At 45.4% G+C, this 18,125-nt stretch overlaps 1 protein-coding gene across 1 annotated transcript in view; it reads right to left on the bottom strand.

The window, feature by feature from the left end:
• Window positions 1–6,969: 6,969 nt before the first annotated feature.
• CUNH1orf94 (chromosome unknown C1orf94 homolog) overlaps window positions 6,970–18,125 on the bottom strand; it is a 42,576-nt gene continuing 31,420 nt past the window's right edge. Inside the window, exons 5-7 of the mRNA XM_012440285.2 lie at window positions 17,419–17,496; window positions 13,590–13,786; window positions 6,970–7,421 (exon numbers count right to left, since the gene is read on the bottom strand). Coding sequence (XP_012295708.2) covers window positions 7,346–7,421; window positions 13,590–13,786; window positions 17,419–17,496 — 351 coding nt within the window. The 3' untranslated portion in view covers window positions 6,970–7,345. The remainder of the gene's footprint in view (window positions 7,422–13,589; window positions 13,787–17,418; window positions 17,497–18,125) is intronic.

Below are 18,125 nucleotides of genomic sequence, written 5' to 3'. Positions count from 1 at the left end.
TGTTAGGTTTTAATCATCACACCCTGTTCCCTTTGGGCAGCAGCTGCTTCCGCAGTTGCTACTTCTGCGATATCCTTGAATTCTTTTTATGCCTTTTCAGTTTTTCAGTACAGAATTAACCATTACATAAATTAAATTCTTGCTGTTGAAATAATTGAGATATTGAAGTCAACAGAATAATTCTGTTGAATAATTGAAATCATTCTGTCTCACGCCTGGGCCCTGACTGATAGTGGGGACTTGTCCCCATTTATTGGACAGACAGATGCAATCCTGGAAAATATAGATAGGCCACCTTTGCATTCTCTAGGACTGTTTCTCTCCTTATAAAGTGAAGCAAATGACAAATATGTTTCATTTATGAGCTTGACCCCACTAAGTCAATTATCTCCCTCTCCTTTTGGTGATGTCTGGGTAATGTGGTTGTGGCAAGGAAAGCTTTCTCTCTTGAAAAGTCTTCTTATTTGTGAGATAATTAGCTCTGTGAGGGCAGAGCATATGATTGTTTACCTATGTAACTCAGCACCTAGCCCAATGCCCGCTACAAGGGAGGCATTCAATAAATATCTACTAAATAACTGTATGAATAAATAGAAAGATGGGTGAATGGATGGATAAATGGATGAATGGATGAACATCACCTAATCTCAGGAACATCTGGTAGTAAAAAGAGGACGGTCTTCTTTTTATTTTTATTTTACTTTAGGTGTATACTATATCCATATCCAGCATTTCTCCCCATGTTATCCCTCCCCACCCTCCCCATCCCCCGCTGTCCCTCCCCTAGCTGCCCCCCCAACTGCCCCCAGTGTGTGATGCTCCTCTCCCTGACTCTGTATGTTCTCAATGTTCAACACCCACCTATGAGTGGGAACATGCGGTGTTTGGTTTTCTGTTCTTGTGTCAGTTTGCTGAGAATGATGACTTCCAGGTTCATGCAGGTCTCTACAAAGGACACAAACTCATCGTTTTCTTGAAGAAATAGTGTTACTTCATTTTAAAATGTCAATTAGGATTGGGATTGGTGACGTGTGAAAGAAACCCAAAATTACAGTAGCTTTTAAAAAGCGTTTACTTTCCTCTTGTGTAAACAAAACCCAGGGATAGGCACTCCCTTGTGGGGGTTGGTTTGGCCCTTCCACAGTCTCAAAAGTATGAAGAGGCCCAGTTTCTTCTTGAGGTTGGTTGCTCTACCAACCTCATCACAAGACCTCCACCTCCAGAAACCACACAGAACACTTCTGCCTACATCCCATTTGGTCATAATTAACCCACATATTCTGGATGACCATGTGTCATTCTGAAGGTGCGGTTCCTTTACTAAGGAGAAAGAGGGAATGCATATTTGGTATCAATCAACAATCCCTGTCATACGGAGGAACATATAACACAGAACTAAGGAAATCCTCCCAAAGGAAGGAGGGTGGGAGAAGGATCTGAAGCCCTGGAGGAGGAGTTTGAAGGCTGAGAGCTGATTTCCCTGTTTCAAGTGACCTCTCCCTTTCTTATGGAGAATCCACCACTGCTTCCCTGATCCCCTCAGCCTCTGCCTCCTACTCTCTTATGACAGCAGTTCTTACTGGAAAATGCCTCAGGAGTCTTAGTTGTCTGAAAATTTTAAAGCCATCAACCATATGGTATTAGTTCCAACAAAGTTGATTCACTGTGGGCTGTTATGAGAAACAGGGAAGCACCAGGAGAAGTGGGTAAAAATGTTGGCTCACCACGTGACCTGAAACAAGATACTTACTCACCGTGAACCTTAGTTTCTGCATCTATAATAAATATATATCTCACAGGGTTATTACAAACATTAGATAATAAAGGTGATGTATATAGCACTGTGCCTGTTCCGTTGTAAGTGCTTGATGATTAGTAGCTGGTATTATTTTATGAAGTATTTCTAGAACCACCCCCCTCCAAAATGCTACTCTTCAACTTGCTTAAACTACATAAGGACTACTTATGTAGTTACAGTTCACAAATAGGCTGGATGCGGTGGCTTACACCTGTAATCCCAGCACTTTAGGAGGCTGAGGCAGTGGATCACCTGAGGTCAGGAGTTCGAGACCAGCCTGACCAATATGGTGAAACTCTGTCTCTACTAAAAATACAAAAATTAACCAGGTATCATGGTATGCACCTGTAGTCCCAGGTACTTGGGAGGCTGAGGCAGGAGAATTATTTGAACCCGGGAGGCAGAGGTTGCAGTGAGCCAAGATCATGCCACTGCACTCCAGCCTGGGGGACAGAGTGAGACTCCCTCGGAAAAAAAAAAAAAGAAAGAAAGAAAAACAGATTCAAAAATAGAGTGTGTCCAGGAAGAAAACTAGAGGCTTACAACTTAAAAACATGTCACATGAGAATTCACTGCAAGGACCAGGAATGTTAAGAGAGCAGTCATCACTTGTCTGACCCTCTGAACTGGGTTGGGTGACCCTGATATCCTGATATGTACTCTCATAGCTCCCAGCGTGTGCCTTTGGTAACCTCATCACTTTTCACTGTAACTATGATCGAATATCTATGCTTAAACATTCATGGGGCAGGTACTGTGTCTGTCTTGCCCATTGCTGTATCCCTAAGAATACACTTTCCAAGACTATGTGCTGAATGAATGGGGTGGAGGAAGGTGGGTTGGAAGGAACCTAGAGAAGAGCTGGGAGTTTTCAGTCCCATTCAGACTTCATGCTTTTGAACCAGGAAAAGCACTCAGGGTCCCTGTTCCCATTATTCCTCAACTATTTCTGGAATTCCCCCTGAGAAGTGAACAGAGTCAGGGTGTAATGTGTTGGAAACACACTGACCATTGGCTCTAGGCCCTCCTTTAACTAAATTTTCTCCACAAGAATTTCTTGAGAAAACAATTTCTAAGGACTTCTGAGAATCTGATTCTCAAACATCCTGGGATGAAACCTGGGGCAGTGGGCTCTATCTGTGTCAGAAGGCAGCTTGATACAATTCAACAAGCATTTTTGATACTTACCATGTGCCAAGCATCATACTAGTGTCCCACATGCAATTTCTCTCTTTTAGATAAATGCTTATTTTTATTAAAGTAATGCATATACATGGTTTAAAAGCCAAATTGTGCTAAAAGGCTCATAAACAAGGCAGTGACCCCTACACCATCATCTCCCACAAATCCATCTTGCTTCTCTTGGGCAATCCCCCTAACTCTCTTGGCTCTTTATCTTGGTGTTTATCTCCAGATTTCTAGATAATTATATGAATTCCACTATCCCTGGTATCATCCATTTTAGATATTACCTCCTGCCTTCCTATTATGATAAATGAGGATTTTAGCTTTATTCACACCCACTCTCCACCTTCCTCCTCCCACCATAGTTATAATTTATCACCATTTTTTGTTAAATCTATATTTGAACTTTTTATTGTTGTGACCAGGTAAATATTGTTCACTGCTGAGTTAATAACAACTATTCTTTTTAAAATTTGAATTTATAGTTATATCGTTCCCCGCCTCCCACTAACTGCTATAAAGCAACTCTTAATGCAATTTTCCACAGAATCAACTCTGTCAGAATAATCTATCATTTTTCTCTGGCCCTACCCCGACCCCCACTGACATGCCTCTCTTCTGGAGTTCACCAACTTCCTAATCCAATCTGGACTGGTGGTGGTGGCTCTCAGAGGCTCTGCTTCATGGCTCCTGAGTGAAGACGTTCCTTTCCCATCACCCCAGGAATCTCCTTAGCCTCCCTCCCACATTGAATACCTGATTCCTGGATTCCACATTTTCTTTCTTTGTTTAACCACTTGTCTTAGTGGGGCACACCTTCCCTTAGCTTCCTGAAAAATGTGCAGGGAGGTACATTTTTTAAGACTTTGCATATCTGAAAACATCTTATTTGACCTTCACAGGGCAGAGTTTGAATTTAGAATTCTCGGTCAAAAATTATTTCCACTTGAAGTTCTGTTGTCTTCATTTCGGGTGTTCTACGTGCCAGTGTTACTGTTGAGAACTCTGATGCCATTTGGTTCTTGAACATGTGTGTGTGAGTTGGATTTTTGGAAAATTTTAGAATCTTGTCTTTATCCCTGCTCTTCTGAAATTTCATAGGGATATTCTTCGATGTCCATCTTTCACTTTGCTGAGCACTTGTTTGGGCCTTTCAATCTGGGGATTTTCTTTTCTTTCATTTTTCATCAGTATTTCCATCCCCTCAATTTTCATTCTGATGCCTAAAATGTCCCTTAGCCAGATACTGGGTCTCCTGGACAGATCTTCTCATTTGCTTATCTTTTATCTCTTAAAACCCACCCTTATGTCTTTTTTCATTCTCCTTTCATGAGATCTCTCTGATGAAAGATCCAGCCCTTTCATTAAAAAAATTACATCAACTATCACTGTTTTAATTTCCAAAAACATTTCCTCCTTCTGATTTAAAAAAATAAGCATATGGCATATCGTCCTTGTTAAAATGTACTACCTTATCTCCCTTAGAATATTATGGTCTGTCTCTCTTTCCTTAGTTCCTTCTTACCTTTGCTTTGATCTATTTCCTTGTTGGAGACTGTTCTAAAAAGTTCATTGGAAGCTCTTTGTAAAAGGGCATTAATCATAGGGTAATTTTCACTGGTACCTCCAAATGCCTTGGGAGAATTCAACTTCTCCAGAGGAATCCTCTGCTTCTTGGTTAAACCTAGCTGCTGGCATTGAGGAGTGTATGTGTATTTTACTTGATCCCCATTTTCCACCTGGGCCCTCATCGCCACAGCCCTTATGCATGGTCTGTACGTTTCTCTGAAGAAAACGCCTCCTGTCTCCTACAGAACTGGCCACAGTCTTTGGCTTTGTGGGGCCAGGTTGCTTTCATCTCTTCCTAGCCCCACCTTCCATAGAGTCTAGCACCTGGCACCTCCAGTTCCTAAGACAATCAGGGCTCTACAGGAAAAAAAAATAGCTTCTTGTTGATATTTTCTTTGGCAAGCATTGCCATGGGATCTTCCCCGTTCTGATAAGGGATTTCTCTTTCCTCTATCCCATTTCTTCCTTTGTATATGGGAAGGGATTGCCAACTTCTCCTAGTTTCATTGAGGACAGAGTTTATACAGGTTCATTTGTTCTCCTTGTTACTTGGGGGTAAGTTTCAAGAGAAGAGGAACAGAAACATCTTTACTCTGCCATCTTAAAGCCGCAAGTCTATGTTAAATAGACAAAGTTTATACTAAGTCTGCATTATCTTTTAGTCCTCACAACTCTTTTTTTTTTTTTTTTGAGACGGAGTTTCGCTCTTGTTACCCAGGCTGGAGTGCAATGGCACAATCTCGGCTCACTGCAACCTCCGCCTCCTGGGTTCAGGCAATTCTCCTGCCTCAGCCTCCTGAGTAGCTGGGAATACAGGCACGTGCCACCATGCCCAGCTAATTTTTTTTGTATTTTTAGTAGAGACGGGGTTTCACCATGTTGACCAGGATGGCCTTGATCTCTTGACCTCGTGATCCACCCGCCTCGGCCTCCCAAAGTGCTGGGATTACAGACGTGAGCCACCGCGCCCGGCCCCCTCACAACTCTTAACATGGCCATTCATGGAAATGAGGTTCAGAGAAGTTAAGTTTTCTGCCCCAAGTTATAGTTGGAAAGTAGCTAGGAAGCCAGGTCTGGCCAAAGGCAAACCCATGATCTTTCTTTCCCTTACTGTTTCCTGCTTTCCAACATGCTGAGATCAAGGGAGGGTGGCAAACTATAGTCTAGCCTGGATCAATAACTGGAAGTATAATTTAAGAAAGAACTTTGGGACAGACTGTTAACCAAAGCTATCAAGAAGAAACAAGAAATGCCCAAAAGTAGGGTCCAACGTTGGGGTAGGGAGTTGAAGGACTCCCAGGGAATCCTAGAATCAGACCATGAAGAAAGTTAAGAAGGCATACATCCCGAGGGAACTTGGGAGAGAAATTGGTTTCCAAGGACCCAGAAAGAAAGACTGGTGAGGCCAATGGGGTTACATTGTGAGAGCAAAAGAAATGATCCTGTGGGCACTGGACTTAAGCCCATCCTGAGACACCAGTGATTTCCAGACCCCCAGCCTCTCATTGCTATCTGGATTAGGACTCCTAATGTTCCCCAGATCAGCTCTCACTGGCCTCAGCCAAGGTGAGGTTCCACTTCCAGGTGAATAACAGTGTTGGTAATAGAGTAGGAAAAAACTGAGAATGCTGGTCCATCCTGGATGTGCACAGTTCATTTTTTTTTAGACCAAAGCATATCCTTACATTAATTCCTGTTTGTTTCCACATGGCCCATGGGTTTCATTTCACAGACTAACTCTGATCAGTGACAGCTGTCTGTAGCACCACAGGGAGAATGACTCTGTGGCTTTGTCCAAGCTCGGGGGAATAGAATGACATAGCTGATTAGCGATGTCTGCCAAGGGTGCACAATAGGAGAGTTAAAGAATGTGTGCTGTCACAGATCCAGGCTGTCTCTTCTTCCCAGACTCATGTCCTCCATAAATGTGATCCAGTTGATCTCAATGTCCTTATTCGAATCATTGGTAAGAGTTGAACAACATAGGTCCAGGGATGCCGCCATTTGGTGCAGTTTTGAGATTGACCTCTATCTTGGTACAGATGTACGTTCATTGGATATAGTCTGTGACATTTGGTGTTAGTTTTGAAATTGTTTTCCAGGCTACATTTTCCAATCATTTGTCCAAAAGAGACTTTTTATGGAAAACTTCCACTTGGGATGGGACAGAATGCATTCTCTTTATAATGTCCATTCCTGAGATGCATACACTAGGACATTGAGAAATGAGTGGATCACTGGAGAAAAGAGATAAGCCCTCTCGCTTATGATCCCTGGAGTTCCATATTTAGATAGCAGCACTCCGAGGACTCCAGCCTGTGGTCTCCTTTCATGTCCTGAGTAAACGCTGAGTCTCGTGGGGAACATAAGCAGTAAAGATTACGCAGAACACCACAAAAATAAACAGGCGCACTCCATTTCAAGCAGCTCATAGTTTTATCACAAAATACAAACTTTCTAAAATTAAGTGTCTTACTTCTATTTTACCAACAACAACAAAAACAAAAATCACTCATATTAGCTAAATACAGATGCATAAGTGGTTGAGCAAGCAAGTATGAATATGAGGAGTGTGTGTGTGTGTGTGCGTGTAGCTTGTGCCGTGTGCGAGGGGGGCTAGTTGTGTGTTGGTGTTGGCCAACAGATGAATCTGGTCTTGCTGTTTTCTGTCTGTGACCTGGCCGAAACCTTGCCTTTCCAAACTTCATACTAGGCTTTTGCAGAACCCAGAAATTCAGAGCCCTTAGTCCTGATCCAAGGGCTAAGGGAGGAGAAGGGAGAAGAGAAGGCAATCTAAAGGTTTATGCCATTCCCACTGGAGGAAAAATAGGAGGTGTGCATCACGGGACCTCCAGATGTTGAGCCGAACCTGGAAGAGAGGGAGGGTGAACACCATGATGAGATTCCTAATGTTATCGGAGAGATTAGAAAAAAATAATATATTAACTTTATGGTTGTCAGAAACAGTGAAGACCACAACAGGCTTGGAGAGTAAAGGCTTTGGCATAAGAAAAAAGCTTTGGCTCTGGGAAAGTGAAACACTAAAATAATACAATTAGAGGACAATCAAGAGCTTCTCCTTATGCTCACTTAGATCAGGAAGCCCCTGGAGCCTGTAAAGATTGTTTCAAGGGAGCCTACCCTCTCTTTCTGCCCAAGACCCACAGAACAGGGACCCTCTCTGGATCTAAGCATCTTACCTGTATTCCTGTGACCACTCTACCTGCCTTAGAGGACCAGACATGTCCCTCAGGAAAATCTACAACATTAGAGAACTTAGGGGCAGGTTCAGCATTAGATTTTCGAGTCTGGACAATCCCAGAGTCCCTCCTCCCCTTACCAGCAACAAGCAAAATCAGGTCCTCCAACCCTGACTGAAAAGTAAGCCTTGAGACACCACTGAGTGCCTAGGGCTTTGCTGGACCCTCAGGGAAGGAAGAGTTAAGACGTGAGCCTCACCCTGTAAGGCGTATGCCTCTCCTTTTCTCCCTGGCACACTCCTATCCATACTTCAAAATAGAGTTCAAAAGCCATCTCCTCTGTGAAGGCTTCCCTGACCTCTCCAGATGGAATCATTTACTCACACTTCTGGAATCCTACTGTAATTTCTTCATCCATCTGCTCAGATATTTTGAATGAATGGGAACAGAACTCAATACAAATTACAGGAGAGCAAATTGCTAGATTTAATCTAATCCTGGGATTCTCAATCACTTTTCAGCTGGGCAGATACATATTATAGAAGAGACTCATGTTCACGGTACCCTCCTATGAACTGATGAAACCAAAAAGCGGGGCGGAGGAGGGGAGAAACAATGGAAACAGACCACGGCATTCATTTGTAGTGCCTCAGCAGCTCACTGTGTCTGTTGCTCACTGAGTGTCCATGGGCAAGTTAGGCTGGGTTGTTTCACTCCATTCTCACTAAAATAACTTCCAAGAGAGCGGAGACTTCACCTATTTTATATCCAGCGCCCAGGACCTGACACAATGTGGGTGCCTCGTAAGCAATCCATGAGATTGGTAACCCAATCTCTGTTTCTCTCTTTCAGAAATCATATTGGAAGATTATTCAGAAACCATAATGATGTTATTACAGGATACCCTGCATTCCACTCTGACTTACAAAATGAAGACTGTAACCCATACTTCGGTATTTAACAATTATCAGTAATCAACAGTTATCGTGACACAGCTCATATCTGATTGCCACACATGCAGCTAGCTCCTCCAGGTTGAAAACTTCTGATCAGATCAGTGGCCACCGGCATGATCTAGACAAGATGTACACTAGAGGGCCAGAAAGAGGAGCAATCTGTATGGATGAGAACTATCAAGGAATGCTTCCTGGAGGAGGAGGAACTTGAGCTGCCTGTTGAGTATGACAGCATATGTCCTAGTTGCGTGGGCCAGCCTCTATGCTGGTATTTCTGGTATAATTATTTTATAGTTTCATTTATTTATTTATTTGAAACAGAGTCTCACTCTGTCACCCAGGCTGTAGTGCAGTGGCACAATCTCAACTCACTGCAATCTCTGCAGTGGGAACAGAATAGGAACAAGTGTCCACCACCACACCCAGCTAATATTTTGTATTTTTAGTAGAGGCGGGGTTTCACTGTGTTGGCCAGGCTGGTCTCAAACTCCTGACCTCAGGTAATCCACCTGCCTCAGCCTCCCAAAGTGCTGGGATTATAGGCATAACCCACCGTGTCCGGCCTGGTATATTATTATCTGTACTCTTTTTAACTCTCAAATTTATTCTTGCTTGGAAGATAAATTGTATGCTTATCCCACCCTGATGAATGTATGCAAATTGACTTGGCAGAGGGGAGGGCTCTACTTCTCCTTCCCTGAGGACATGGAAGCCTCTTGCTCCTTCTTCTCCCCTTCACATGTTTTTGTCTCTTGATTCCTCCTTTTCTGCTCACCCTCCTTGTCTTTCACACTAAACTCTCCACTTAGGCCCACGCACCCTCCCCACCAGGTGCAGCCTCACCTTGATCTTGTTCCATCCAGCATCTGGCATCAGCCCCGCAAAGCCAGCACTTTCCTTAGGAAACACTTTCTTCACTTGGCTTCCTGTACACCACTTTCTCATTTTTTTCCCCACCTCACTAGATAGTCCTTCTTATTAATAAAATCTTTGCTGATTCCTCCACATCTCCGCAGCCTCTACATGCTGGAAGTCCCAAGTCTCAGCCCTTGGACCTCTTCTCTTCTCTATACTTGCGTATTCTGGGCCATCTCATTCCATCTCATCCCATGCCTTGAAATCTACATGCGAATGGCTCCCAAATGTATTACCAGCCCCAATCTCTCCCCTGAGTTCCAGACTCCTACATGCACCTATCTATCAAGAGCTCCACCCATCTGTCTAATGAGACTCAATTTTCCATGTCCAAGACCGATTCTTGGTAAACAGATCTTTGCTCTAGGCATCATGACCTTAGTTGTTTTTTGTTTTGTTTTCTGAGGTAGAGACTGGTTCTGGTGCCCACGCTCGAGTGCAGTGACCTGAGCTCAGCTCATTGCAACCTATACCTCCCAGGCTCAAAGCGATTCTTTTGCCTCAGCCTACTGAGTAGCTGGGAGTACAGGCACCCACCACCATGCCTGGCTAATTTTTGTATTTTTAGTAGAGACAGGGTTTCACCATGTTAGCCAGGCTGGTCTCGAACTGCTGACCTCAAGTGATCCACACACCTTGGCCTCCCAAAGTGCTGAGATTACAGGCATGAGCCCTTGTGCCTGGCCCAATGACCTTAGTACTTTGGCACTGCTGCTGCTCCCATTGCACAAGTGAAAAACCAAGGAACTATGTTTGACTTTTCCCTTTCCCTCATTACACGTTCAACCATCATCACGCCCCACCAATTCTACCAAGAAAATGACACATTACAGATCTTTTCACTTGTCCCCTTTCCCAGGGCCACTGCCTTCATCCAATGCCACCAATGCCTCTTACTCAGTCAACTATAAAGCTCCTAGCCTACTCCCCTGCCTCAGCTCTTACCCTCACAGTCCATTTTTCAGACATTGGCCAATATGATATGTTTTATATAGAAAATTAGAACATGTCCTCATAAATTTAAAAGCCTACATGGTTTTTCACTGCTCCTGAAACAAAACCTCTAGCCACACCTACCAGTCCCTGTCTGGTCTGGCCTGGCTACCTCTGATTTCAATTCCACGCACTCTCTCCCTCACACTTTGTGCTCCAGCCACAAGTTCCCACCTCGGAGCCCTTGCACTTTCTATTCTTTCTGCCCAGAGGCTCATCTCCCACATATATGTTGGTTCATTCTCTCATTGAGAGTTGAACCAGTTGAGCGTGGGCACCAGAACCAGTCTCTACCTCAGAAAACAAAACAAAAAACAACTAAGGTCATGATGCCTAGAGCAAAGATCTGTTTACCAAGAATCGGTCTTGGACATGGAAAATTGAGTCTCATTAGACAGATGGGTGGAGCTCTTGATAGATAGGTGCATGTAGGAGTCTGGAACTCATTTCATTTAGATCTTGGCTCAAGAGGCTGCCCTTGATTTTTCCCCCAACCCCAACCCATATCCCGAGGACCTGGCCTTGCATGCATGCTTGCTTATCTCCTTATCATCCATTTCTCCTCCTAGAATGAAAGCACCTTAAAAGAAGGAAAAACTCTGTCTCATTCACTCCAGTATTCCTGGTGCCTACAACAGTGCCAGGCACACACAGGATGCTGGATCAATATTTTTTGAATGAACAGATCATCCACTCTGGGTACTCAGGCTTGCACCCCTTACATTATTTTTCTGACCTTGTGGTCCCTGGTCTCCCCAGTCTCTCAGAGCACCAATTCACCCTGCTCCTCCTCCTCGCCCTCCTCATTGCCTCCACTGTCTCTGGCTCTCCCCAGGCTGCCTCCCACCTCTCAGGCTGCTCCTTCCTCAGGCTGCCTTCCCACTCCTCCAATCTCTGCCCCTCTGCAGACCTGTAGAGACCAGGTCTCAACCCTCTGGTCTCACAGCTCCCAATCAGTGCTTCCCAAAAGCTGGCTGAGGAGACATTGAGAACACCCTCCCTCCCAGAGACAGCCAGAGGTATCTCCTGCAGCAAGTCTACCTTTCCAGAGCCCAGAGTCACAGCACAGAATGTAGAAGTTGGCCAGTCTGCAGGGGGCGCATCTGGGTCTCTATTCTCACCTTCAAGGGATTATAATCTCTCCCACAGGTCCCTAGAGTCACCTCCAGGCCACACCCTATCTTGCTTCCTCTTTCTCTTCCTGCCAGCCCATCAATTCACTCTGATGTGCATAAATCTTCCCTGGATCCCCAGGCCTAGCAGTCCAAAGCCTTTCATAATCCAGTCCCAACCTCCCTTTTACAATCCTATTTTGCACCTTTTCCAGAGACAAATCTAATGCTTCAGCCAGATACCTTTATTCCCCAGGCTTCCAGCTTGCTGCACGCCTTCCCATCTGAGGACCTTGCCTCTCCTGCCTGGAATGCCCTCCTCCCAGCTCAGCTCACTGGAACCTCCCTCCGCTACTGCAGGGATCCTGCCTCTGTCTTCTTTGGCCACTTTGATGGTTTTCACTTTGCCAAGGCACTAACATTGTTGTGCCCGCATTTCATCTGCTCTCAGTTCTCTGAAGGGAAGAAGTATGTCCTATTCATCTATGGGTCCCCCGCAGGCTAAATTCAAATTAACTACATGTGTTAACACAGCGTTTCCCAGGGTGTGTTAGGTAGAACACACCATGACATACTCTGCAAGAAAAAGGAAGAGAGAGAGAGGGAGGGAAGAAGAGAGAGAGGAAAGAAAGAAGGAAAGAGGGAAGGAGGGAAGGAAAGGAAAGAAGGAGGGAGGGAGGGAAGGAATGAAGGAGGGAGGGAAGCAGGGAGGGAAGAAAGGAAGGAGGGAAGGAAGGAAAAGATTTTTTTTTAAGGGTGTGGATTTCATGTTTAAATAATACTATCAACCACCTTCTTGAACATTCTTCATGCACCCTAGGAAATTAAATGATCTGAGAATTCCAACAGTTAAGAAATCTGTTTATCTCTGTTTCCCACAGCTTTTCCCAAACAGATCTGACTACTGAAACCACTTTCTAGCATTTATCCCTTTTAACAAGCTATTTGGAGAAAATACTGATTGAAAGGATGAGAGTTTGAGGACACGGGTCAGCAAAGGTTCTGTGACGGGGAGGCAGAAGGATGGGAATCACTGTCAGGCTAGGAAGTTGGGCCTTAATCCTATAAGGTGAGTTTTTCAAACCAGGTTGCCCATTCTCCAGGGGGAGCCTGGGAGACTGGGATTCCCAGGAATGACATGGCATCACCTGCCCATTGGAGCATCCATATTAGTGGAAGGTTTTGTGGGTGGGAATGAGTGGCTACGTATTGTTATATTAAAACAAACACAAATTTATGACTCAACAGCATGCACAATTTGAGTAGAATTTTCAGCCAGAATGTTGAGTTTGTGCTGGCTGTTTGCTGTTAAGCTCTCAGACCGTCCCAGGAAATAGAAGCTCCTTGCCTCTGCAGTTTGGGAACTTGGTGGAAAAGTGTGGGCAGCCGTGATAAGCAGTCGAAGGCTCTTCAGCAGAGCCCATCACGAAGTCAATGGGATGTTCGGGAGATTAGCCTGGCAAGGAGCTCAGGGTGCCGACAGTAGGAGGTGAGAGCTCTAAGGAGATTAGCTGGCCATGTCCTGTTGTAACCAAGCACATGGGTAAAGGCAAATGCACCATTGTTCCACCTGTCCTGCCTGTGGAGTGGGGTATCCATATGTTATAGACTGTGCAGTTGCATTTCTGCAACCAGCCCTGAAATGCACCTACGAAAGGGGCCCACCAGGCCCCAGACCCTGTTCATCTCTGCACCAAGTTCCTCCAGGAGTCAAATAACTACTGGCCACAGGTACAGGGCCCATCCCACCCCACAGCCATGGGACACACATACTGAGAAAGCACCAGTAAGCCCACCCCACTTGCCCCCACTCCCACCAGTTTTCTGGATACCCTTAGGCTTCCAATGAGGGCTGACTCACCCATATGCTTGGGGAAAGAGGCACTGGGGTCCATCTCCTCCCATGGAGGAAGGGTCTCGGGGGTTGGCAGACATCTTTGGAGGTGTCCTCTGATGGTAGGGATAATTGGGCTGGACAAAAGGGGTGTAGCTTGTTAGTGGGGTGTAGGAAGAGCGGAAGATCTGCTGTCCCATCTGCTGTGGGTTGTATGGCATCACCTACAGGTCAGAGAGAAGACAGGGGTGAGATCACCATACCCCAGCCCAACTCTAACCCCGGCTACCCGCCCCCAGCCTCAACCTCTGTGCCCCTCAGTCCCTGTTGGGTATGCAAAAGGCAACTTGTTGAAATGGAGAAAGCCTAGGGCTCAACTTGGATAGTGAGCCTAGCAAGTTACCTAATTTATCTGAGCCTCAGTTTCCCCATCTGCAAAATGGGAAAACACTATCTAGGTTGTTAGTGGGGATGGGGTCAGGTGATACAAGTAAAGAGACAGGCATATAGTAAATAACAAATCAATATTATTTCCATTCTCTTCCCTGTTTTCCTAGCTTTTCCCTCTGTCAATAACCATCTCAAAAGCCCCTTGTTTATTTTTAAGGCTTTCATTATCCCCAAAAAGCTGGTGCGATTTACACAGCTCTGGCTTCTGTCTCTCCTGAGATCCTTTCAACAGATTCCAAGTCCAAGACAGCCCTGCCCAGAAGTCCTGCGACGGCAGCAATGTCCTACTTCTGTGCCATGCAATGTGGAAGCTGCTGGCCACACACGACAGTTGAGCATTTGAAATGTGGCTCACGTGCATGAAGACCTGAGTTTTGAATTATGAATAATTTTAGCTAATTTAAATTTAAGTAGCCACACATAGCTGGTGGCTGCCATAGTGGACAGTGTGAGTCTAGGAGGAAGGGCAAAAAAGGGCAATGGGGTTGAGCACAAACTCTAGGGAAATACAAGAATTCGGTAGGGTTTCCCAGACTATCCGTAACAAACTCCCACCAAGAACTGGGGCTCCCACCATCTTGCTCCAACATGGCAGAGACCTCATCCATCTCGTTGACTGCTATTTCCCCAGCCCTAAGACAGTGCCTGGCTCACAGTTGCTGCTTAACAAACATATGTTAAATGAATAAATGCAAGAAAGGGAGAGAGAGGAAAGTGAAGAGAGGTGGAAGGAAGGAGGGAGGAAAGAAAAGACCACTAAGGTGTCTGCTTGAGTACCTAAAAGATGGGGAGCTCATTACATTATGAGCACTGACTGCATTCCACTACTGACAGCTCCAAATATCAGAAAACCTTTTCTCATACAAAGCTGACATCCAACCTCTTGTGTGCCGAGGGGAGTAGTCACAACTTGAAGAAACTTCTGGATTTCCATTTTAATAAAAGTCTGGGGTCCAAGTGCTCAGGGTTCAGGCACTCTGACAGCCCTCTCTCACCCCACAAGCCCTTGTCTAAAAAAAAATCTACAAAGGCTAGCACTCATTGAGTGCTTGAAATGTGCCCAGCCCTTCACATGGATGCTGTCATTAAAACTCCAGAAAGCCCTGTGAGGTAGGACCATTATGATTTCCAGTTTGAAGACAGGAAATCTGAGGTTCAGAGAAGTGAAGCAACTTTCTCAGTGTTTCCAGCATCTGAGTTGTGGTCAGAACCCCAGCAGGGTAAGCCCAGAGCCCATACCTTGTTTCACACCAGTCTCTCTCTGCTATGTCCTCTCTGGAAACCTGAGTCCTCCCTCTCGGTCCTCCCCAGTGTTCTCCAGTAGAGATGTGGCACCTGGTGATGCTGGGCACAGGCACCAAACCCCAAGGTGATAAGCTAAAGGTCAGAACATGCCAACAGCACCTCCCAGGACAGATGTGTGTCAGCATGGTAGAAAGTATCCCTGTCCTCATGGGGGAGGAAGTGCCTGGCCCTGGGAGGGGATCGAAGTGGAGGAGGCAGGTCCTAGAGCTCACACAGTATTATTGAAAATATGCCCCTGATTCCATGTATTTGATAAAACTATAAAGCAGAGCTTTATAGCCTGCTCTGGAGCCATCTCCAAATACACTCCTCCCTGACAAAAGCAATGGAACAGTGTGCCCAGAATGCTGCATCTATATAAAAATGTTTATATAAATAGATATCACCAGAAAATATGTAAAAAACCATTAAACAGTGATTGCCTCCAAGTTTTAAAATTTGTTTCACCATGTTTTTATATTACTTTCTTCAAAAACATACACATGAATGCGTGCACACACATACACGCAATTGTCTCAAAATATTCTCTCTGGAGTCAGGTGGATGATATCCCTGTTCAAGGAGTGGAGACGATGGGGCTGAGGTTCCCTGACCCAGATCATTTCTCATCTCAGCTTCATCTCAGGATGCAAGGGCTCCTGCTGCAGAGAAACCAGTGCTGCCCCAGGTAACAAAGTTGCCTATACCTACAGGCCCTTCCCTACCCTCCCAAACATTCTGACACATTTCAGGCCAGAGGTGCAGTTTGCAGGGAGGGTGAGGCTCCCTGGAGAGAGAGGAGAGGCAGAGGCTTTATGAGTTGAAGTGTGGGGGTGTCCATCTTTGTGTGGAGGAGCAAGGCCAGCCTGGGGCTATGGCAGGCTGGGTGTTGGTACCCTCTACTTCTCCATTCTAAGCGCCTTTCCTCACATCCTCATCCCTGCCCCCAGACTCAATATCCCTCAATGTACTTCTGTATCTATTTGTCTGCCTGTGCCTGGACACAGACTCCTGCAGGTTGGTGGCATGTGTACAACTATACCTGTGTTTCTATCTGCATGTGTGTATGTGTGTTTGCATTTCTATTTCTGCTGCTTTATTTTTGTGTGGTATTTTTGTGCATCTATGTACAAGACATGGTAAAGCATGGTCATTGGAGTGCCAGCCTGCCAGAGGTCAAACCTCAATTATTGTCCCACAGATATTTATCCCGATCTACCCGTGAAAGTAGTGTTGCCAGACTTAGCAAATAAAAAATACAGGACACTTAGTTAAATTCAAATTTCAGATAAATAATACATATTTTTAGCATAAGTATATCCCATGCAATATTTGGGACATACTTACACTAAACATTTTTTCCTTGTTTATCTGAAATTCAAATGTAACTGGGTGTCTTGGATTTTAACTGGCAACCCTACATGGGAAGACTATGACTCCTCAGGCCCACTGATGCTGAGCAAAGCCATGTCACTTGCGTTGGCCAGTGGAAGGTGGGTGGAAATTCCCATGGACTTGTCTGAGCTGAGGATTTCAGAGGCATCACATGTTTCTGCTTGCCCTCTTGGGCTCCTGCCATCCGCCATGGAAAGAGCAACAGGTACTGAATCTTCAGCACAGGCCCAGAAGAGGCATGTAGAACCCACCTAAACCTGATCCACAGCCCAGCTCAGCCAGCCCGTAGACCCGAGCAAGAAATGAACATTTATTGTTGAAAGTCCCCAAGTTGTGGAGGCTGTATATTGCCACGGCAACACCTAACTTGCATGTTCACTTTATGACTTTGGGCAAGTTACTTAATTTCTCTGTGCTTGGGTTTCCTCATCTATAACCTACCTCACAGGGCAATTTTGAAGGCTAAATTAGTTAGTGCAGACCCAGTCCTTAAGGGAGGGCCCAGCACGCAGGAAGGGCTCCATTAAGTGCCCACTGTTATCACATACAGACATCGGTTTGTGTTTTCCACATGCATGCTGGTATGAGAGTCTGTACTCTGGAGCCAATGGTAGGCCGGAAGTATATTGGCTGGTCACCAGCTGGACAAAGAGGAGGGAGCAGGTGCACCCGGTGACCCAAAGGCCTTCATGGAGCCAGGACGGAGGAGGAGAGATCATCTACTTACCTGTCTGGAGTAACATCCCAGCTGGGGGTGCACAGCCTGCTGATAGGGCATCCTCGCTGCCTGCTGTGGGTACAGGCCCTGGGGAGAAAGAGAGGCTCAGTACAGCCAGGCAAGGGCTTCTGTGCCAGAAGGCAGCAGCTACTCAGCTCAGTCTCCAGCCCACATGCCTGGACCTCCAGACAGGGCTGAGTTTGTCCCATCACATCACTGGCCAGACCCCTGGGCTGTCTGAGGCCAGCTGGGATCAGGTCGAGACAAGCAGGATTCACACCACTTAGGAATCTTCAGCAGCCTTCAAGGCGTTTTCAGTGAGTATGGGAGACAGGAGCTTCAGGAGCCTGACTACCTCCTGGGCCCCGGATCTCTTAGTGGCTGTGTGACCTTGGGCAAATCACTGAACATCTCTGAGCCTCTTTTTCCTTAATCTAAAAAATCACATGCGCTCAGGCCTGCAAAGCCTATGAAGGTAGTAGCCACATTCTCTTTGTTGCTGTCCACACAACTTTTCGAAATGCCTTCCCCTAATCCCATACTTACCCCCTGAAGACAGAAGGTGTCCATGTACATCTCTACATGTGTGTGTTGGTTTGCATCCATGTTTATTTAAGTATATCTGAATGTGTGTTTGCATTTTTGTCTATGCAACTGTGTACTTCTGTGTACTAATATACAACTGTGAACCCAGGTGTGTTAGTGTGGGTTCCTGC

The sequence above is a fragment of the Aotus nancymaae genome, unplaced genomic scaffold (genome assembly GCF_030222135.1).
Source record: "Aotus nancymaae isolate 86718 unplaced genomic scaffold, 86718_ANA_hifiasm-v0.15.2.pri h1tg000053l, whole genome shotgun sequence".
NCBI lineage: Eukaryota > Metazoa > Chordata > Mammalia > Primates > Aotidae > Aotus > Aotus nancymaae.
The sequence above is the reverse complement of the archived record's forward strand: the minus strand, read 5'-3'. Positions and strand labels throughout refer to the sequence as shown.